Consider the following 22,078-nt stretch of genomic DNA (forward strand, 5'->3'; position numbering starts at 1 on the left):
TATAAAAGTTCCAGCCAGCCTGCTGGCAAACAGCCATAGTTTTAGTTGCTAAAGACCAGTTTTATCAGAAGTTAATGGTTATAAGCATCAGATTCTGGCTGAAAACGGTCACGTGTTCGCTATCTGAGCTTAAAGCGTCTTCTTCTCTTGCAGAACCCTCGTTTCCCTGGCAACCTGCAGATGTCAAACAGACAGCTTGACGAGGCGGGAGAGAACGACGTTAACAACTTGTGAGTGTGTCGTGTTGTCGTCGCGGTGGCTTGTCGTTGAGCAGGACCGCTGTGCCGGCCAGGCCCCAGAATCAGGATGTGAATGAGTTTCAGTGTTATTTCTCAAAACCGTGTTGACCAAAGTGTGAAATGAAATGATCACATCGCATGAATTCTTTAATCAAGGCCCACATGAATAAGCCAGAAGAACTCAGATTCATCGGGCTAATTTTAGAGCAGTGTTTTTGTTTTTGGTGTCTTTAGTCTCCCTTCAAGCTCTTTAGTTCTTCTCATATTACTTAAAAAACTGTACAAACCGATTCTCAAAATGACCACAAAGCTAACTGTGATAGACACACTCGTATACTTTCTCTGGCTGCGTGGAATCTGACGCTTTCACATCACAGATGGCGAAGAAAAGCCTTGAAACGCGAGTCTCACAGGTTAAACATGAGACCCGTGTTGGCTGATAGTGATGGCAGATTAAAAAACAAATAGTTCTGTGTAGAGGACAGCCAAATCAAATCCAACTGACAAAAGTCTGAGTCGGGTACAGTCCTAGCTACAGGTGCACATAGTTTGGGGTATTTCCCAGCTTTGATGATGACTCAGCCAATCAGAATTCAGGAAGGAAGTGATCCAGTATTTTAGTAATGAGGTAATAGTTGTCCGTAAGGCTCATCAGAATTTACCGCAGTGACACAGTCAAAAAGCATGCAGCATCTAAACAAATGGCAACAACAAAACAAACCTCTCTCTCTCTCTCTGTGCCCCCCCCTCCCTTTAGCTTCCAGTTGACGGTCGAGATGTTTGACTACCTGGAGTGCGAGCTCAACCTCTTCCTGGGTGGTAAGCTATTCTGGTCCAACTGTTCGCTCTGAGCCGCCAGCTGTGCTTATCTGAGCATGAAGTAACACACACACACACACACACACACAGACGGTGTTCACATTTTGACCGACAGGAAGACGCTGTCTGACTGACAGAAATAGACGCTTTAGATGATATCACAATATCATCGGAGCTCCACCGACGGAGCTACGCTACTGTTGGTGGTTACATACTGTACTGTGGCCCTGTTGTTGTCTGGGTGAGTCATCCTGGGCTAATGTCTCTTAAAGTACGGACGGGACTAAAAATAGCCGGCCGGGATCTCGGGAGAAATGAAATGCTCGAAAATCTGCGTGCTCCCATTCATAAATGAACAGGAGGAAATTACAGTCTGGTTTCTGTGTGTGATGATGCTATCTTCCTCCTCCACCTCCTCCTCTTTCCAGAGGCAAAACCACATCTCTGCATTAGTGTTCAGGACAAAGTGAGTTGATATTCTCTTTAAATCCACAGCGCATTAGAGTCTGTGTTACCTCACACCCAAATTCTCAAAGCCCTTGTCAGCTTCCGCCTCTGGTCTGGTGTATTTTAAAAGCATCACGTCATCCGGGGAGGTGAGGAGGCCAGGCCTGAGGTGTCTGAGTGTGTGTTTGTGTGTGTGTGTGTGTGTGTGTGTGTGTGTGTGTGTGTGTGTGTGTGTGTGTGTGTGTGTGTGTGTTTTCTAGCTGTGCAGGAAACCACGCCTCTGCAGGGCACACAGGCTCTCAGGGCCTGGCTCTGGGGTCGGTGTGAGTATAGTGGCAGGGAAATGCGTAATGATGGAGGCAGACAATCCAGTCAGTGTTCAGGTTGCTGCTCGCTCTCGGCTCCTCTTTGAATCCGCCTTCCTGCCTTTTTTCAGTAAGCAAGAGGGAGCCGAGTGTTGCTTTCGAGCATTTTATTGCTTAATTTCAGAGAAGCAGAGCAGCACAACTTGATTTATTCATGTGAAATTCATGAAGGATGATCCGGTGTATTAATCACTGATGGAGTACATGTGCGAGTGTGCGCAGTGACTCCTGCTGTGTTTGTAATGATGTCTGATGGGTCCGTGGGTGCTTATCGATCATGTGACTACGAGTATTGACTGTTTCTCTCTCTCCGCTCCCAGTATTCAGCTCTCTCGACATGTCCCGGTCGGTGTCGGTGACGGCGGCCGGCCAGTGCCGCCTGGCCCCCCTCATCCAAGTCATCCTGGACTGCAGCCACCTGTACGATTACACCGTCAAGCTGCTGTTTAAGCTGCACTCCTGTGAGTGGCGCACACCTCTGTTGGTCAAACTGCACAACTGCGGGCTCAGTAGAAGAAGCACACAGGAAAGGCTGTTTGATGACTGGCCTCACTTTAAGCTCTTAAATGTCCTCTGGTGCAAAGAATGTGTGGGAAGACTTAAAATGGGTGAAGCTTTTCTCGAATACTCAGATGACATGCTCCCCTCCATGATGGAGAATTTCTCAGACCCGTGGGCTCCTGAAACCTTTCAGTGCCCCCACTTGATAAACCTAAAAACACATGCAGTTCAGTTTTTAAAAAGCCGACTTTAATACTTTCATGCACAAAATCTCATCATCCACGCGCGCACTCAGACATAATAACACCTGAATAGCTTCGATGTCCGAGCGCTGACGTGTTTGTGTTTTTGTGTGTGCTCGCAGGCCTTCCAGCAGACACTCTCCAGGGCCACAGAGATCGCTTCCAGGAACAGTTCAAGAAGTATGACACACAGGCAGAAACGCAGCCGGCTTCACTGCACTCTCTGACTGAATGTGACCCCGCGGACTGAGCTCTCAGTGCTGTGTTGAATCCATTTTTGTTGCTGATATTCCTTCGCTCTCCTCCTCTCTGTTTCAGGTTAAAGAGTCTGTTCTATCGCTCCAGCAACTTGCAGTATTTCAAGAGGCTGATTCAGATCCCACAGTTGCCTGAGGTGAGGGCCGAACTCGCTCTTCTTAACCACACCGAAACCCCAAGTTTACCCCGACCGGTTCTTTCTGTTGAATCCTTCAGCCTCTTTCATCATTCTCTGCTCAGTCTTATCATACGTCTTTCTTTTCATGTCAGCGCTCTTTCATTTTACTGACATGCTATGGCAGTGGCTGCTTACATGTGCTTATATTTGCTGCTTCACGTGATATAAATGGAAGTGAGAAAAGAGAAGCAGCCTTCACAGCGTGTGCTTTCAGCTCACACTCTGTTCTTAATTTGCTGTATCTATTTGAGGGCGTAACTCGTATCCTTTACAAAAGGATCCTGCACATTATTGTAGTTGCTCTCCTCGTCCTTCATTGTAAGGAATGAATTCATTCATATTACTTTTTAATCACTCCAACATGAATAAAACAGAATGTGATAACTCGCTTATCCTTTTTGACATATGTTCAACTCAAAACAGTACAAAGACAATATATTTAATGTTCCTCATGACCTCATCAACTTCATTGATTTTGTAAATATCTGCTTATTCTGATGCAACATGTTTCAAACAAGTTGGGACAGGAGCAACAAGACTGCGAAAGTTCCTCCAAATACACCTGTTTGGATCATTCCACAGGTAAACAGGTTGATTGGTAACAGGTGATAGTATCATGATTGGGTATGAAAGGAGCATCCTGGAAAGGCTCAGTGGTTCACAAGCGCGGATGGAGCGAGGTTCAACACCAACAAAAGTAATATAGTGATTAAAATTGTACCTTGTGCTTCTTGCAGAACCCTCCTAACTTCCTGCGTGCGTCGGCTCTGTCGGAGCACATCAGCCCCGTGGTCGTGATCCCCGCCGAGTCGTCGTCCCCGGAGTCGGAGCACGTGGTGGAGACGGACGACCTGGTGGACACGGACGTCCCCGTGCTGCCGGTAATTGAACAAGACAAGTATCTCTGAACTGGACCCTCTGAAATGCAATTCATCTGTTTTGGAGGTGGTCGGCTCAAATGTGTGCTCATGTTGGAAACGGGAAACGATGCAAAGTTAAAGTGAGGGAGATACGACAGGAAGTAACCTGCCAGCAGTATAGACATGAGCAAACTCTGCCTGGACAATACTTACTCTTTAGATTCTTGGTAAGATTACTCCAAACATCTGGTTTATGTAAATGCTGGCACATCATGGTGTTATTTATATTGAATGGGGCATGGCTGATAATGCTAATAATGAGGTAATTAATTGGATCAAGACATGAAACTCGGGGGCACTCAGGTGGATTGAATGTCCAAACTCCCCAACAGGTGACGGCTCTGTTTGATAACATAAAGAGATGATTCTCACTAGGTTTGTCTTTTCTTTTAAACTTTCAGGCTGCTTTGGAGACCAAGTTTGACGACCTGTTTGGCACCTCGGCCGCTATAGACCCCTTCAACTTCAACAGTCAGAACGGCATGCGGAAGGACGACAAGTAAGGCTTGTTAGCGCCACGCTACCATCTGGACAAAGGCAGCGTGACTCTGCTGATCACGCGTGTCAGTAGTCAGTCGTTCAGTTAACAGCACAGGCGTGGATGTTAGGTCGTGTTTGTCATGTGTCTGTTCAGGACAATTGTTTCATTGTATCTGTTACAGTCCACCCATGAAAATGCTCTTCATTGATTTTACTTTTGACTGACGTTTCTTCCGAACCGATCAGAGACCGCCTGATCGAACAGCTGACGAGGGAGATCCAGGCCCTCAAAGAAGAGCTGGAGTCTTTCAGACTGGAGGTGAAGAGCTTATAGCCTATAAAGGCCTGCCAGAACCACGTCAGTCATCTCTTCACCAACTCCGTGATCTGTCTCTCTAACCGCCGCTCTCTCTCTCCGGCCCTCATCAGAGTGGTCGCTTGTGTCAGGCGCTGAGGGGGCGCGTCAGCGAGCTGGAGGCGGAGCTCGCAGAGCAGAGCCACCTGAGGCTGCAGGCTACGGGGGAGAGCGAGTTCCTGAAGGCGGAGCTGGACGACCTGCGGAGGGTCAGAGAGGACACGGAGAAGGAGCAGCGGAGCCTGACGGAGATAGAGAGTAAGGCTGATGCTGATGCGCTGCGTAGATATCATTCAGACAGACATCACATCAGAATAATTTGAAATTGTCAAAGCTTATTTTTCAGTCTTGAGAAAAACTAGTAGCAGCTAATGATTTACCTGCAGTTTCTCTCACCTCTCACCTCCAGTTCCTGCATTGCATTGCTGATAACTGTGTCTGTCTCCGTCGTGTGTTGACGTGTGTCTCTAACCAGAAAAAGCTCAGGCCAATGAGCAGCGCTACACCAAACTGAAGGAGAAGTACACGGAGCTGGTTCAGAGTCACGCAGACCTGCTGAGGAAGGTGAAAAAGACGAGTCATGCTTCTTCTTCGTGTTCAACAAATCCCTCTCTATGTTTTGTCCCCTTCCAAGTTAAATTGAGCTCTGTCCTCCTGCTGTCCTTTTATGCACCGCCCCCTTCCCAGCTGAAGATCCAGCCTCTGTCCTAAATATTTTGGTGTGTTTCTCTGTACGTCTGCATCTGTGTCCCGTGTGTGTGTGTGTGTGTGTGCAGAACGCAGAGGTGACCCGGCAGATGACGGTGGCTCGGGCCGCACAGGATGAAGTGGAGGCGGTGAGGAGGGAGATGCAGGAGAAGGTGAAGGCCGCTCAGGAGGTTGCAGAAAGACAAGTGAGTGAGAGATGAATCTAGTGATCGCTGCAGGACACGTACAACTTGTCCGCCCCGCGCTTCCAGGCACACGTAGGCTGCAGCCACGCGTCCACGTTTTCATTTTAAAATGCATAACCTCTTCTACGTTTATGCCCAGAGTCCATAATAATCTCGCATTTTATAGCCGCTAAAATGGAGACGATGATGAAAAAAATGACGAAACAGTGACACCCACATTTGCTTCCTGATTTGGTTTTGTCAGATGTTTGCCCTTCCCTGATTGGTCATTCCCCAGTCACATTACCCATTTCAGAAGAAATTAAACGGCATCAGCCCGCATACATCTATTGACTAATCCAACATTGCTTAGAACTTGCAGGCGTTGCTGACCTTGTTGTCAATGCTAGCAGCTTTGGTCCAGTTAAATCCTGCATTTTATCATCCTGCTAATGCACAGGAGGCAAACATCGGCCCAGTGGACGTGATTGGTCATGTGATAATGCGCTTTCAGCGTGGACAGAGATCATGTTTGTTTTAAAAAGCTGTTGTAAAATGAAAAGCTATGAGTGTGGCCGTAGCCTTAGTGTTGCGCAGCCAAATGAATCACTGTGGGTCCAGCAGCCACTTCTGCACGATGCATGCATTCACAGCTTTGATGGTGAGGAAAATAACCAAGCACTGGATGTTTGAGGCTCACAGTGCAATCATTTGGCTACGAAATGAGCCAAACAACACAAGCTGCTTTGAGAATATTTTTTTCCCTTTGGTTTGGTTTAAGTTTGAACTGATGTGAGCTGTTCAAAGTGAGACATTTTGTCTTTTCTCGCTCAGGAAAGGGACCAGCTGGACCAGCTTCAGGAGCTCCAGAGAGAGCTGATGTCCAGCAGGGTGGAGCTGGACTCACTGAAGGCCACCACGGCCTCGTCCCAGCAGGTCGCTCTCCTCTCTGCTTTCTTTTTACACCCCTCACACAACAAGATTAGCTTCAATCTGCTGACTAGATCCCCGAGTTACTGTGAAAAGACACTGAACTAATTAAGTCCCAATTAAAAGAGATAATAGCGGCTGCTACAAGAACGTGTGAAAAGATTAATGATATGACATTTTTCACCTGCGTGATCCAAATGGAGTACAGTCTGGATAAAATCTAATAATGGGGCTGCTGGCGTCACATACTCTTATTCTAGCCATCATCAATTATTCCATTGTCTCACTTACTCGACGATGGGGGTCATCTGTTCATGGGACCTGTTCTCAGACATGTTTTTCATTTTTCTGCAGTAGATACCAGTCCGTATCCTGGATCAGGCTGTTCAGATATTCAACACCAAATTCTGATTCCAAGTGCAAACAGCAGATCCTGGATCCTGACTGATAAAAGCCTGTTTTTGTGTTCCCTTTACACTTCAGAGTCTTTCATCTGTAAGACGACTCCCTGCATCTCAGTTTTTTGTCTTTTGTTATGTCATCTCCCCTCTTAGTCACCGACTGTTCCTCCTACAGCCGAATCTCAAACACATCCAGCCTCTGACAGAATTGATATGCTAATACATTTCTTTGACATTAGTGAATTGGTGTGGGGGTGTGGGGGGGGCTGTTCAAACAGCAACAAAATAGCCGTCGCCCTCTTAAACCTCTCGGCCCCGCCGAGAAGCCAAGCTGATGTTTGTAACAGGCGACTGAAGGCATTTATTTCACAGCGGAGACCAGAAGCAGTGAAGTCTCAGCCGCTGGTGTGAATGCAGACGTCCGGCTCGTTGTGCTCTCTTTAAGCAGCCGGCAAGAATTGATCAACAGAAGTATTTTGAAGGGGATAACAAGGGAGAGGCAGAAATTCAGTTCGATAAGCCATGAATTCATGCTATTAACCCTCACACCCCCATTGACCGCTCTTCACTCCCTCCGCCTCCAGATGTTTTTCTGCTCCCTTCCCCCGCACCTCTCATCCGTCTCTGCCTCCCACTCCTGACGTCCCGCTGTTGCATCCGCCACTTATCAACTCCGTCACTCTCTGTCCTCCTCCTCCATCTCTCCATAGTCCCTTTTTCGCACACAGCCCACGTTTTATCGCTCTTGTCACGTGCCTCCGCTGTCCAGCTCCCTCCAGCCCCTGCCGTGCTGTTTACATCCATACTCTTCAACAATTCTGTTTCTCCTCCATCTCTCGACGTTTCTGCTGCTGCCAACCAGGCTGTAACTCTGTCTTTCTTACCTGCGGAACACTTTCATGCACATTGTTCTCACACCTACAAAAAGGAGGATAGCTCGTCGTCCAAAAAAATTGTCATTTCGCATATTTCCCTGTGGACGCGATGTGATGAACCTCTTAACTGTGTTGCATTGCAGCCGAGTTGCACAACCACAACTTCCCAGTGTTTGTTTGATTGTAAACTAAACCTCAAGCCAAATCTCTCTGGGGACTCTCCGCCTCTCCGCAGAGCTTAAATGGAGACAGTATTGTTATAATCAGTGGCTGAGGATAAAGTGTTTCTTAATTGTGAGGTCAGCGCACTCGCATCTTACCACATCCCGCCATGTCATGACAGCTGCGTATTATCCTCACCAGTGTGCCTTGAAATCATTTTCTTCTGTTATTAACTTCCATCTTTTTCTTTATTGGTCCACCACCAGTCGAGCGAGGTGCTGAGCACGCAGCTGGCCGCCCTGGAGTCTGAGAAGACGGAGCTGGTGCACTCCTTGTCGAAGGTGGAGGCGGAGCTGGCTGTCCGCGGGGTGGAGCTAGAGCGCGTACAGACCTCTCTGGCGACTGAGAGGGAGAGCGGCGTCAAGACAGCAGAAACCCTGCAGAATCAGCTCAATGAGAAGGTGAAGAACTGTCATTTCCTTAATTACCTTCCCTCATTAGCTTCCCCAATTAGCTGTAATGAATCAAGCAGATGTGTGCGGAAACCACTGAGAACCATCCTCATTGTTTTCCTAACATGTGGACCCTCTGACATTTGTAATAAGGGTTGGTGCGGTGAGTTCAAGCGTGTCTGTGTGTGTTTGCGTCCACAGGAGAGCAGGGAGCAGGCGCTGGAGAGCCAGCTGGTAGCAGCTCGCTGGTCCAGTCTGCAGGCAGCTGTGGAGGAGGCAGAGAGGATCATCCAGGACTCGCTGGCTCAGATAGACGACCCGGCGCACATCAGCTGCACCAGCTCCGCCGGTCAGAAACAAAGGCTGCGGTTCTACAACGCAGCACAGAGCTGCTCTCATGCTAATTAACACTGTGTGGAGTAAAGTGTGTGCGCATGCTTGTATCTTTATATCTGAGTCCCATCATAATGACATTGCCCCTTTTTTTTTTATGTCTGCAGACTACCTAGCATCCAGATGTCAGGCCTCTTTAGACTGTATGGACAGACTCCAGTCAAAGAGAGAGGCCTTCTTGGCAGACAGCACAGGTGAGAGGATTCACTTTAGCTTTGCAAGGGATACACTATATATAATAAAGCTCTGTAATAAGCTTGTATGCGATTAACCTTTTTAACTGATGCTGCGGTGACTTTGATCCATCCTTTTGCTATTTAAATCGTCAAAACATCAATGCTGCGTGATATTTTCTGCGACGGTTATTGTGCAGTAGCAATCTCACACCGTTGCAGCCCTTGATGTGAGGTGACCCATGTCTCATGCATGTGCGTTTGTGTGGTGTATTATTTGTTTGTCTAGGTGTATCCGAGCTGGTGCGAGTGGTCACCCAGTGCGGCCACCTGGTGGGCGACACCATCGTTCAGGGTAGTGCCACCTCCCACATGGTGCCTGTGGAGCAAGCTGATGGTGAGCTCACATGTGTGGCAGAAAGAAAGAGATGAATAGATTGTCCTCCCCTCCTGTGGGCGAGTCAGCCAGCCCAGACACAGGCATGTTCTGACATGCCTGGCGTACTTCATACCTCTTCATATGTTGCATGTGTACAGTAAGGTTGGGCAGTACAAGCTAAACGTGTTGTCTCTGTGTTTTACTGGGATATGTGTTATATACCTTGTATCAGTATATATATAGCTGAATGTCCTGAGTCCTTTAAAGAACTCTTTCAAAAGTCACATCTTTCAGCCCAAACATGCATGGATAGAACAAAATTGCTGACCTCACACAGGAGTAATGTTTGCAGGATTTGCACTCTTGGGATATTAGCAGCCTGAGCAAGTCTAAACATGCCCAAATATAATACAGTTCTGGCCAGCGGCCTTCTTACTGCACCAAGGAGAAACACGTAGGACTGAAGCTGGGTTGAGCTTCTGTTGCTGCGGCTCTGGAAATCAATGTAGACCACATGGAGCCTGAGTTTTCCTGAAGCATCTGGATGCAGCATTTGAGAGAACAGTTTGATGCAAATCAGCTGGCTGTCCTGTGTCTAAAAAAAACAGGCCAACAGCTGCTGTCGAGGAAGTTTTGGTTCGCCTCTTCCTCCCATCAGAGTGGCTGTTTCAGCTGTTTGTTGACACTTTACCTGAGGGGATGTCGGTATAATTAACACTGCAGCTGCAGCCACTAGTGGCACTCATACACATCAGAGTTTACAGAAGACATAATATGGGACTGTAAATAATATCACATGTTAGCTTTAACACTTTAAAATGCATCTATATATTAGATGTATCAGGAAACAAGACTTTTTGCTGGTTTTCTGTCGGTGTGTGCTTGTGTGTTTCGTGGCGATAACACATGCATCCTCCCTGTCCTTGTCTCTGTCAGCCCTGTCGGAGAGCGTGAAGGCGTGCGGGGCTGAAGCTCTGGCTCTGCTGGGCCAGATGAAGCAGCAGGACAGCCTGGCTGCAGCGGACAACGGCAGGCTGAAGGCAGCTCTGGAGGCCATCCTGGCCACTGCGGAGGTCCATACTTCATACATACAAATGTTTGGACTCGATGAAATGGGGTCAAAGCGTCCCCAGAGCTTCTTTGTGATGAAAACAGCAATGAGTTGAGCTGAACCTAGACTGTGATGAAAGGTTGAATTTGGCTTTGAGAGCATTTTCTTTAATGTTGACTTCAGTCTCTCTTGTTGTGTCTTCGTTCAGAAACTGCGTCCTCGGGGTTTGGAGCTGCAGCAGGGGGAGCTGGGAGACCTCGTGGAGCAGGAAATGGCTGCCACCTCTGCCGCCGTGGAATCAGCAGCTGCCAGGATAGAGGTGCGTGTGCGTTTAGCTGTGGTCATCTGACGTCAGATGTGTATTCGTACTTGCTGTGCGTGCGTGCAGCTCTTTGCACGCTTTGTGAAAACATTGGCCCCTGTTTCACTTTACAGGAGTGTTAACTACAAAGTGTCTTTTTTTTGTCTCCGTTGTGCCTCCCAACAGGAAATGCTCAACAAGTCTCGAGCAGTTGATACAGGAATCAAGATGGAGGTCAATGAGAGGTAAAACGCAGATTAGGGCTGCGGTTCAAACACACTGGAATCACATTTTATGGTCACAACAGGTTCGAAAGCACCAATCGACTGTCTTTTAGATGCAAAAGTCTACAAGCAGGGTCTAATGTCCTCTAGAGAAACCAAAGATTAATCCTCAAATTAACTGAATACCTAAAGAACTTTGCATCTGAATGAGATCCAGAAGATTAGTAGGAGACCAACGTTGTTACACTCACAAGAGTATCAACACCCCACCCCACAGCCGTGAGTTGGATTAAGATGAAAGAAAAAAACATAACTTTAGGAAACCTGGAACTATTAGAGGTGAAAGAGAAGTGGCTGATTCAGCAGTTGTAGAGGCGAGCTGCAAAGCAAACCTCAAGCTGTTTGTGAGAGAGTTTACCGCAAGTTGTAATGGCTGCAAACGAAGGCAACGAGCTGGAAAACGAATTAGAGATGCTTTTCGGTGCAGCTGCAGACGGTCACACACTCTGAGGGCTGATGTGTAAAGAATTTCATCAGTTCAGCCACGAAGCTGCTGCAGACTGTGAGGTCTGAAGCCTCTGTGGCATGTAGTGTTTGTCTGCTCGGCGGTTGTTTCATCCACACAAACCTGAAGTCGGCTTCTCCGCTTTGCATCCTGTACTTTTAATATCGTTGTTCCTTTTTCAGCAGAGCAGCTGCACAGACTTTCATCATATCACACCGGTCTTACACCGAATGGGTTTATTTATTTTGTGCTGCGAACAGCTGCAGGAAGCTCAGAAATCTCTTGATCACATCATCAGGTAGAAGCTTGGCTCTCTGCTCCAGACTTAAATATCAGGGATATTATTGCCTGGATCATAAAGAGAAATATTAGTGTGGTGTGAGATTTTTACTTACTGCTTCTGTTTTTGTTTCATGCTGATGTTATTGTGCATGTCATGGCATAAAGGTTTATATCTGTTTGTTTTAAAACTCTAAACTCACAGAGAAAATGATTATTCATCCGGTCTGTGTGATAATCCTCTCCGTGTGTAAATCAAGCCAATTAAACACCCACTGACTTAATTATCACTGTTTTTTAAAAAGTAGTTTTCTCAATAGCTGCTCTGAGAAAATAATTATGAAAAAAAAAAAAAAACAACCACTGCAGCTACAAATTTAGGTCAGTGGTGCACCAGTCAATTCAATAACTAGACTGGTGCAATTTCCATACAGTAAGAAGGTTGATTTTTTTCTGTTTTGACCTCCATCTTTCAAAATGAAGCCACTCTGTGTCAGGTTAGATCACATTTTTTGGCTACAAGCTGAGCAGGCCAATTTATAATGAGTTGCATTCACTAGCAGGCTCAACACTGAGCAGGCATCACATTGTTGTGCTTCCCATCAAAACAGAGAGATGGGCACAGGGTGTGCAGTGCAGTTGCAGTCATGTGAGTGTTGGTGTCCTCTGCTCTGTCGCCCCCTGCAGGATTTTGGCCTCCTGCACAGAGCTGATGCAGGCGATCAAGGAGCTCATCCTGTCTTCCAAAAATCTGCAAAGGGACATCGTGGAGAGTGGCAGAGTGAGTTAAACTGCAGTTTGTCCTCTTCGTTTCTTCTCTGACATTCAAAATGAGGAAGAGATGTGTGTGGGTCATATAATTAGCATAACAAGCATAATTCTGAGATCTAGCATCTCCAAACTGACAGATTAGAATATGCAGCTTTACAGTATTTTAATTGTGATGGAAACATTTTAAACTGAGGTAGAAAACTGAAGTTCAACATTTTTACGCAGGATGTCTGTTGTATGTGTTGGAAAAAACTATAGAAATCCCTTTTTTAATCAAAAAACAGAGTATGCAGCTATGGAAAAATACCTTTATACCCAGAGTAATATTAGACTCTCCTTACAGAGTAATGTAGGCTCTGACGCACTGGATTGCACTTGGTTGTACCGATCTTCATGGTACTGTGTCCAGAGCTGAAACCATCAGTCCATTAATTGATTAGTTGATGGTTCCAGTTTCTCCAAAGTGAGAGTTTGCTGCTCTTTCTATTCTTAAATTACAATAGCCTTGAATGGAATTTGATTTTGGACATTGCACATTTGAATATGTCGCCTTGATCACTATTTTCTGATGTGTTCCGGACTAAATTATTAACTGATCAAAGAAGAAGACAATTTTCAGATGAATTGATCATTAAAATAATCAGATATTTTATAATAATGTATTGATATATCCTCTTTTATCCACCAGGGGGCAGCCTCCATGAAGGAATTTTATGCCAAGAACTCCCGCTGGACCGAGGGCCTGATCTCTGCCTCCAAAGCAGTGGGATGGGGCGCCACGGTCATGGTGTAAGTATCAGTCCTCCCCTGAATGTTTCTTCCAGAGTGTAAAAGTGCTCATGTTCATACAGTTAGCAGTGTTGCAAGAAGACAGGGTTCGCCCAGTCTTGTATTGGGAAAGTTTAATTTAACCGTTATGTTTTCTAGATAAGGAATATGGTTTAATTTGGATGTATTCCTTGAAAAATGCTTGATTTTCAATATAATCTTTTTAGGTACCTTTTATTCTAAAAATCTGTACAAGCCTTGTGAAGAATGAATGAGGAAATAGATAACAAAACAGTAAATCAGGTTTGAAACATGGAAGGTCAGCCGTGCATCATAAATCAGATTGTCTTGTGTTCCCCCCTGAGTTTATTTTGCGCTGTTTGTGTCGTTCCAGAGATGCCGCTGATCTGGTAGTGCAGGGCAAAGGGAAGTTCGAGGAGCTGATGGTGTGTTCACATGAAATTGCTGCCAGCACGGCACAGCTAGTGGCCGCCTCTAAGGTGAGAACAGAACACATTCGACCCCCCCCAGCGGCGTCTGAACAGGTCATAGCCCCTTAACTCTGGCCAGATGGTCTAAATAGTTTGCTGTTTGCTGCGCTCTCTCTCTCTCTCCAGGTAAAAGCAGACAAAGACAGCGCCAACCTGCACCGTCTGCAGCAGGCGTCGCGGGGCGTCACGCAGGCCACTGCAGCTGTTGTGGCCTCCACCAAGTCTGGGAAGTCTCAGATTGAAGAGACAGGTGAGAGAGTCACAATGAGTCCTAATCATTGTTAGATTGTTTAACTGGTAGCTGATTTTTATATGTGTAAGCTGTATTTGATCATAATACAAAATGACCAGTGTTATTTTCTGACTTACCGTTAAAAACATTCTTATTTCTCAGCTTTGAGGGCATTCAAAGCTGCGAGTTAAAGAAAAGGTCAGAAGGTGTTTGAACCTAGTTTGTTGTTTGTGTCCAGATACAATGGACTTCTCCAGCATGACTCTCACCCAGATCAAACGACAGGAGATGGATGCACAGGTAAGCAGCAGAACACTGGCAGACACAGAGATCTCCATCTAAACAAGCCGCGTAGCTGAGTTTATCGCGCCTTAACAAACTTTAGACTCTGATTGTTTTTCATCCATGGAGGGGATGTTGCTGTGTTATCGTTAACTAAATCGAAACTAGAAACTAAAACTAGGTGTGGAAATACATTTTAGTTAACCGAAATAATCAAAACTAGAAAAGTAGAAAAAGTGTTTGTCAGCTTGCTCAGATTTGTCAGCGCAGCAGCAGAGACAGTGAGGAGGCGTAGCTGCACATGTTTAATGAGACTGCGGCGGCTACACGACTGTGAGCCGACTGCCTTCACACAGTGGTCGTATTGTAAAACCTATTCTGAACATCTTATATCCTGCCCCTGACAGACACAACAATAAAAACACTCAAACTAACACTGAGGCTAATAGACTCTTCTAAACTGAAGTGAGCAAACCCACTGTGGAAACCAATGTGACACTGAACTGAAGTGAAAACGAATGAAAAACTCTAATAACTCTGTTTCATATGAACGCTTGTCTCTGTGTTGTGGCTCTGCTTCTCCACCGCTGAAAGAAAAACAGAGAGGTCTGGACCTGCTCACGAACACACGGCCCATTGTTGTAAATGCACAGAGGGCTTCTATTTGAAGTGCACTTTATAGGAGTTTAGCCAAAACTTATGTAAATAATGGTTGCTGGCTGGGATTTAGAAAGCATCCACAGACGCAAGAATATGACTTTCCACTGCTCTAGATTACCTCTGGAGTGGCTTATGTTTAAATTGTTTACTATACGATGCTTAAAATGTCGAAAGCCGTCATTCATTGTGTTGCAGAAGCTCGCTTTTTCCCTCCCAGCCCGTTTCCATGCAACTCTTTTCTGTCTGTGACTCATGAAAGCAATCGTCTGTTCAGGATTTTAGGTTTTCCGTGGTTTGCGAGGGGGAAATGAAAGGCCACAGGGAAATGACAAGTTTGTGTTCGCCCTCTTCCTGTGTCTCCTCAGGTGCTGGTCCTGGAGCTGGAGACTCGCCTGCAGAAGGAGCGAGAGCGTCTCGGCGAGCTGAGGAAGAAACATTACGAGCTGGCTGGCGTGGCGGAGGGCTGGGGCGAGGGAGAAGAAGGTAAGGGCGGAGGACGCAGTTCAATAACTAGACACCAAAAAATATCATAGTTAGAATATGAAAAAGACTAAAGTCAGTCTTCTTCCCCACAGGCACGGGTTGAGGTGTCGCCCCTGATGTCCCTCCTCCTCCTCCTCCCCCAGAAGACCAGCTTCTGTCTGCCTCGTTCTATTTATACACACACTTTTCAGTCTCTCTCCCTTGTTCTCTTCTCTCTTTTTTGTTTGTTATCTAAGCCAAATTAAAAGGTGCTTCTTTTCTAAACCTGCTTCTCCACCCGTGTTTGAAAGCCTCCATAAAGGACAGCACCAAGGGCTCAGTTAGGCGGGGGGATGTGAATGGATGGATGTGAAGAGCGGGGAGGGTGGGAGGAGAAAAGACATCACATCCTCCCCCCGCCTCCCCCCCAGGACTGTGTTGTTTAAAGCAGTGGAAGTGAAGTGGATCCGTTCTACAGAGTATTTATTGCCCTTTACTTTACGCTACGAGCACAAGTTCTACTCCAGACATCCCAGGATGCACTGCACAAAGGCGGAGCTCTCAGCAGCGAGAGGGGGAGATCAGCGACTGTCTGCGCTCCCCCGGCCCCAAAACCATGTCTCTGTGTAACATAGATGGCATGCATGCTCCTCCACTAAAACGAGTTTGTTCCACGTTGTGAGCTTATAACGCCTGAGCTGCTCTTTATCCGTCTTTATCCTCCTCCCTGCTTCGTCTTTTCTCACTGTGAGTTATCACCTTATAAAGTCCATACCGCTTCACTGGCTGGTTCACTGGACTTTCTGCCTTTCACCTCGCCACCATTGTAACGACCTGTGACTGTTAACTTGAGCCGACCCTCTTTTCTTCTCGTTTTTTTTTTTTCTTTATTTTAACAGACGCTCGCATGGAAACTCTTAAAGCCGCTCCGAACTGTCAGAGGAGTCGGTGAGTCGTTTCAGATCAGGAAAGGAGCACAGGATTTTTTTTTCTCTTTCTCTCTCTCTCTTAACAGTTTTGTCCCCGTGAGCTTTGAGACTGCCAACTACCTCATGCTACATCATCAGAGGTAGCGGTGCATCATGGGTAGGTCTGATGAGAGAGAAACACTTGCCCAAACACTAATGACATGGGGTCAATTTTTGTCTCTTCCCCTTTTATTGGTTAAAGGAAGGAAAGCGGGTGGTGGGAGGAAAACCTCTTTTTATACAGAAAAAAGCAACAACTTCGGATTCTGCTATTTTTTTTCCCTTAAAATTCCAGTTTGTAGGATTTAGTGGCATCTGATCGCCTCACAGTGTCTGCTAAAATGCGAAAGGCGCTCTCTACAGCCAGTGTTCGGTTTGTCCATTTTGGGCTCCATGGACTCCATGGAAGAGGACCTGCTCCCTCTTTAGATATAAAGAGCTCATTCTAAGTAATACAAACACAATAATTCTTATTTCCAGGTGATTAAACACTAATAAAAACTTACTTCTGAATATTATATTCCATTGCTGCCAGTAAATCCTGCACACTGGACCTTTTAGACCTCATCGGTGCATATTTTTACAAATGTCAGTGGTCAAGCATCACTACGACAAACCCGACACAGCAGCTGCGGCAGCTTTGGATCCAGCCACATCGTGAACTGCCAATGGTGTCGTTTTCTGACACACGGCTATCTGAGTTGTTCGCCCTGTACCTTCATGGAGACGTAATGACTGGCAGCAGGACCACTGTCGTGCTCCTGGAGACGGGACTGCCTCCCGAGCTGCAGAGGCGACAAAAGGAAGTCCTGAAAAGCTTTTAGATCAAACTTGAACGTCAGTTTTGGGAAGCTTAAGGCTGCACAGACCTTTTCTTCTTGAAATGTTTAAGATCTGGTGTTTCACATGATCCTGCCTCTTCAAATAGCCTACAGGCCTGATGGTTGGCTGCAGATTTGTCAGCCCTTCACTAACAGTCTGCATTGCCAGGACCACAATGGACTCTGAAGCATGCAGCACACAGACTGCAGTGTTGTCCATAGCTTCCTCAAGACCAAGTAGCTGTGTATATAAACGACAAGCCTTCTATTGTTGGAAATAATCTCTTGCTTTCTTTTCATCTAAAAGCATTGAATAGCATCAATTTGTGCATCTCTCCAAGTAAGGATTCAGTTAAATTAACGAATAGAGGTCATTATTGTTTCCATAAAAGACTGTTATTTAACAGAATTTCCTACTGATGGACTGACTCTCAGCTTGTTGCCAGTGGACTGATCGTGCTTTGAGATGAGCAGGCGTCCGTTTTGAACCCAACACCTTATTTCTTCTCTCTGTTTGACGGTGGCAGTTTGTCTCTCGCTGTGTCTTAACATACTTAGTTCTGACGCTCCGCTTCAGCTGTGTATCTACAAAGTTGTGACACTGGTTTATTTAACAGACGCTGGTCAAATAGTATTTGCCAATAATTCTTTTAAAGAAAAACTATTTTTTTGAATCGCTTGGGGGGAGCAGATGGAAGAGAAAAGTGTTTTATTAATCAGAATTTGAAATATTTTTCCCATGCAGCACCACCCATCTGCTGCTCCAGCCAGCTTCAAACAAACAGCAAGTGTTATTTGCGGTGCTGTTGGGTCCGGCTCTTTGTATTTAATAATGATTTTAGCTGTGCTCTGTCACTTCTCCCACACCTGGGCAAAACGGCAGCTGATCTCATTAGAAATTGGAATATAAAACAGAAAAAAAACACCATAAAATAAGGATCAGACCTCTTTTTATGGTATTTCAAGTGTCTTGGAAGATGAGTTGAACGCACCTTGAGTGATGTTTGGTTGTTTTTTTGCCCAAATCTTCTTTATTAACCTCTCTCTCTTTGTCTCTTCTCTCTCTGGGGTCTGTGTCTGTAGTCCTACCAGCTCAGCCAGCCTTTCAAACTGCCTCACACTGTAGTCAAAGAGAAACAAATACTCACATAGCAACATTGAAATATGTCTTTGTATGATATACTAAACTATGTTGGTGGGTTTGTTTTTATTTTTTCAGTTTTTAAAATAAATATTTCAACTCGTTAATACAGACCCAGGTGTGACTGTGGTTTTTATGGTGTTTGACAAAGCATCCAGCCAGCAGGAGATGTAATTAGTGAAGAGGGAGGCTGAGGTGATTAAACAAGTTATTTTTAGATGACTCAGCTTGTAGAGAACACAGTTACGTCTCTGCCCTTTCGCCTGATGCTTGCTGGTTTTCCTCCACATAGTATTATCCCTGGAAAAGTTGGATATTACCAAACAATCCCTGATTGATAAATTGCTTCACCCATTGCTCTTTTAATCTTCTTAACGTGCTGATGCAACACTCAGAAAGACCTCGAGGAATTCTGAGAAAATTAATAATAAAGGTTGCATTTCAGCCCTTTTTTTGCCAGAGATAACGTGTCTGTTAACGTGATTGAGGAGAGTGTTTTGCGTGCATGAAATGCGGGATGTGTGTTAGCTCCATAGCTGTCTGTTACAGGAGCGAGTACCTCACGTCTGCATCGGCGCAGCGCTCAAATCCTAATGCACCTGATTGATTTTTTGGGGAGGTAAAAGTAAAAGCATTTCCAGTAAAAGCATTGAGTCACACAATTTTAAGTGCCTTGCTGGCGTTCAGTTTGAAATACTGTCAAATTAGAGACGCACAGACATGATCTTGGAAAGTGTGTTGCTGCTCCTGCTCCACCTGCTCCTCCCACTGTAGGAATAAAGTACTGCACAATATATCCCCCATACACAGATATGTTAGAGGTATTGCAGGACTAAATGAATCAGTGTAATCTGAAACCACTGTGCTGAGATTACAGAAATCCCTAATCTGGGCTAAAGTGTGCTCCAGGATCAGCCACATCTTCTGATAAGCATCTTATTCTGTATCTGCAGTGCAACAGACTCCCACTGAGACAGTAACACAGAAAAACAAGCACACCCATTGGCACAAAGTTACTATCAACCTCTACTTGCTTATGTCCCCTGTTCTGCATCTTTTAGCACTCCACTGGGGGAGATCCACCTTTAAAATTAAGCCTTCCTGGATGTTTTGTACTGTCAACACATATTTTGAACATTGTGTCGCTTGTTGACACAGTTAATGCACTCATGTCATTTTCAGAAGTGTCCTGCAGGAATTCATTCCTCCCTGCCAGTTAACAAGCAGCACCTGTCACCACGCAGACCAGGTGTGCATCATTAAGTGCCAGCGAGGGTCGTAAACGCTGCAGGAGTCTGGTCCAAAGCAGCAGGAACTCTTTTGGGGATGACAGTGTTCAAGCAACAGGCTGAGGGAGCGTTGCTGCAGAGAGGCAGGTGATCATAGTGACGTGTGGGCAAATGAAATGTTGCTTCCCTAATCTGGAGGCTCTCGGGGAGTCACAGACGCATTTAAACAAATGGTCAGAATTCAGGTGGACTGGTTCAAGGTTCAATCATGTGAACCTTGCATGCACATGCAGTGCCCGTAAAGTAGCAGTAATTTACAAAATATTATAATAATCCTGATTCCTTTCAAGCTAAAAGATAAAATAAACTTTATTAATTCCCAGTTGGGGAAATTTGGTGTCATAGGATAGGCATCAGTGAAAATAGCAAGTGGCAAAGGCAATGGAAAATAAAAAATACAAAATACAAAATAAGAAGTTGACTGTATGTATATGTACTGACTATGTATGGTTAGTAGTATTTATAAAGTTGACCTTATCTTCAAGCTAGAAAGAAAACATGGCTGACTGAACTCCTGCTTCAAATGTATCAGTGAATGGAGCCCTGAAACTGACAAAATGTAGTGAAAGATTACCAAATACATGCATAATATAACATACACCAATAATCAATGCTAGTTAATAAAATGGAGCGCAAACAGCTTCATATTTATCCTTGAACCTTCAATCTGTTCTTAAAAAAGCTATTTATAAGAGTCAAAGAAATCCAGTTTTAAGTAATTTTATCAACTGGTTGATGGAAAAGGCAAAGTAGATCTATGCTTTATATTTCTTTTTACAGTCATTTTTATCAATGAACTAACAGTATGATTTGTGCATTCAGTTATATTTTTAACATATCTGATAACCTTTAGCTCCATTGTGTCAGATACTGTGAAGAAGAACACAACGACATTTTGCTGAGAAACCTGAGAAATTTCAAAGATGAGTGAAGCACAACAGACAAAGCGCAGTATCCACGCAGCACTGTGCATGTTACTGCAGTTTCTCATTGGCTGCCTTACATCATTGTTCAAATCTTACAGCTGTGTTTTTCCTGTTTTTCTCAGCGTGTTGGCTAACTTGTTAAAAATGTGTGATGCTCTGAGCAAAAATCTTGGCCTAACTCTCCAGACCACAAGGGTTCTTTGGAACCAGCCTCTGATCCCCACAAGTTGAGGCCTCCAGTAGGACTGCTTGTTCACTTCAGCTCCGCGTCCACATTCAGCAGCAAGCAGGTTGCCTCTGATCTTATCTGGCGGTACAGTACGCAGTGATGCTGTGCTGTTTTGCTCTGTGCTGCTGTTCTGCCACATGGGTAATGTGGTGGGTGGCGCCTGTGAGAAAGACTAAGCTATTTATAGTCTCCGCAGTCCTGAGCTGGGCTGCCTTACAGCAGGTCTCCTGGCAGGAGCAGCAGTGTCTCTGCTCGTCTCCCCTCTGCTCTCCAACACAAGCAGGATCCAACAGGGACCAGCCAGCCTCACATAGATGAATGCTTTAGAGCTGCAGGTATGCTGACAGGTACACAACGATTGTTCAGAGTCACTCGTGTGGCTGCACAGGAGGGAGCTCAGGTCTCATTATGGACCTCTATGAGCCAACCAACATGCAGCTGGTCCACGTAATAATGTGTTAAATATGGCCTCAAACACTAAGACTGAATCATCATCTGATAATAGACATCTAGCATTTGGCCAACCGGAAAATACCTGCAAAATGTGTGCCAAATTTGGTTCCGTCCTCTTTCTTGTTTGTTTAATTGTCTCAGTGAATGTTTAAATTTGATTCTTTAATTTTTCATTTAATTAAAGGCCCAGTGTATGTCATATTGTTTCCCTGATGTTAGATGGACACAATGGGTATGCTACTCTTAAAAACAAATCAACAATCAAATGAATCAGGTTTGAATATGATTGTTCTCAATGCTGTTTTCTGTTTTCTGCAGACAAAAATATAAAAGCAAAGAAACCTTCACCCTGATCCAAACCCTCTCTGTCCTGAAAATATTCTTTTCCTCAAAAAGGGAAAAATATGTGATCGCATTGAGATAAATTCAACCTTTAAAAAAAAAAAAAAGAAAGAAATTTAGGTTGCTGCACTGGCATCAAGAAGCATCAAACTTCATATTTTCATCTGAGAAAAGTTAACTTGTTTGGGGGGAAAAATGACCTTAAAGACTCGAATTGCAAACTAAAGTGACTTGATAAGACAGATTTTTGGTGCTGCTGTCTTGAAGTAAAATGGACCAAATGCACCCATAATGAAAACATTTACATCATATGATTTATTTCTGTGGTTGAGTGACCCAATGTTGCGTTTGTCAGCAGGCCCGGCATTTCCCATCAGCCTTCCTGATCCCTCAGACTCTGTCACAACAAAATAACAGCAACACCATCACATACTGTAACCAG

The 22,078-nt window shown here is 45.1% G+C and overlaps 1 protein-coding gene across 2 annotated transcripts in view; it reads left to right on the top strand.

The window, feature by feature from the left end:
• Positions 1 to 18,508, top strand: part of hip1 (huntingtin interacting protein 1) — a 40,321-nt gene extending 21,813 nt beyond the window's left edge. For both annotated transcript variants that reach the window (XM_041940391.1, XM_041940392.1), the window contains exons 6-31: positions 154 to 230; positions 997 to 1,058; positions 2,191 to 2,331; positions 2,736 to 2,793; positions 2,932 to 3,007; positions 3,787 to 3,930; positions 4,371 to 4,468; positions 4,696 to 4,768; positions 4,879 to 5,062; positions 5,280 to 5,368; positions 5,581 to 5,697; positions 6,511 to 6,612; positions 8,311 to 8,505; positions 8,698 to 8,845; positions 8,997 to 9,083; positions 9,352 to 9,459; positions 10,378 to 10,514; positions 10,701 to 10,811; positions 10,980 to 11,038; positions 12,489 to 12,582; positions 13,261 to 13,361; positions 13,735 to 13,840; positions 13,958 to 14,081; positions 14,302 to 14,363; positions 15,371 to 15,488; positions 15,581 to 18,508. In XM_041940391.1, coding sequence (XP_041796325.1) covers positions 154 to 230; positions 997 to 1,058; positions 2,191 to 2,331; positions 2,736 to 2,793; positions 2,932 to 3,007; positions 3,787 to 3,930; positions 4,371 to 4,468; positions 4,696 to 4,768; positions 4,879 to 5,062; positions 5,280 to 5,368; positions 5,581 to 5,697; positions 6,511 to 6,612; positions 8,311 to 8,505; positions 8,698 to 8,845; positions 8,997 to 9,083; positions 9,352 to 9,459; positions 10,378 to 10,514; positions 10,701 to 10,811; positions 10,980 to 11,038; positions 12,489 to 12,582; positions 13,261 to 13,361; positions 13,735 to 13,840; positions 13,958 to 14,081; positions 14,302 to 14,363; positions 15,371 to 15,488; positions 15,581 to 15,591 — 2,682 coding nt within the window. In that variant the 3' untranslated portion in view covers positions 15,592 to 18,508. The remainder of the gene's footprint in view (positions 1 to 153; positions 231 to 996; positions 1,059 to 2,190; positions 2,332 to 2,735; positions 2,794 to 2,931; positions 3,008 to 3,786; positions 3,931 to 4,370; positions 4,469 to 4,695; positions 4,769 to 4,878; positions 5,063 to 5,279; positions 5,369 to 5,580; positions 5,698 to 6,510; positions 6,613 to 8,310; positions 8,506 to 8,697; positions 8,846 to 8,996; positions 9,084 to 9,351; positions 9,460 to 10,377; positions 10,515 to 10,700; positions 10,812 to 10,979; positions 11,039 to 12,488; positions 12,583 to 13,260; positions 13,362 to 13,734; positions 13,841 to 13,957; positions 14,082 to 14,301; positions 14,364 to 15,370; positions 15,489 to 15,580) is intronic.
• The last annotated feature ends 3,570 nt before the right edge of the window (positions 18,509 to 22,078 follow it).

Source organism: Chelmon rostratus, chromosome 7, assembly GCF_017976325.1.
Source record: "Chelmon rostratus isolate fCheRos1 chromosome 7, fCheRos1.pri, whole genome shotgun sequence".
NCBI lineage: Eukaryota > Metazoa > Chordata > Actinopteri > Chaetodontiformes > Chaetodontidae > Chelmon > Chelmon rostratus.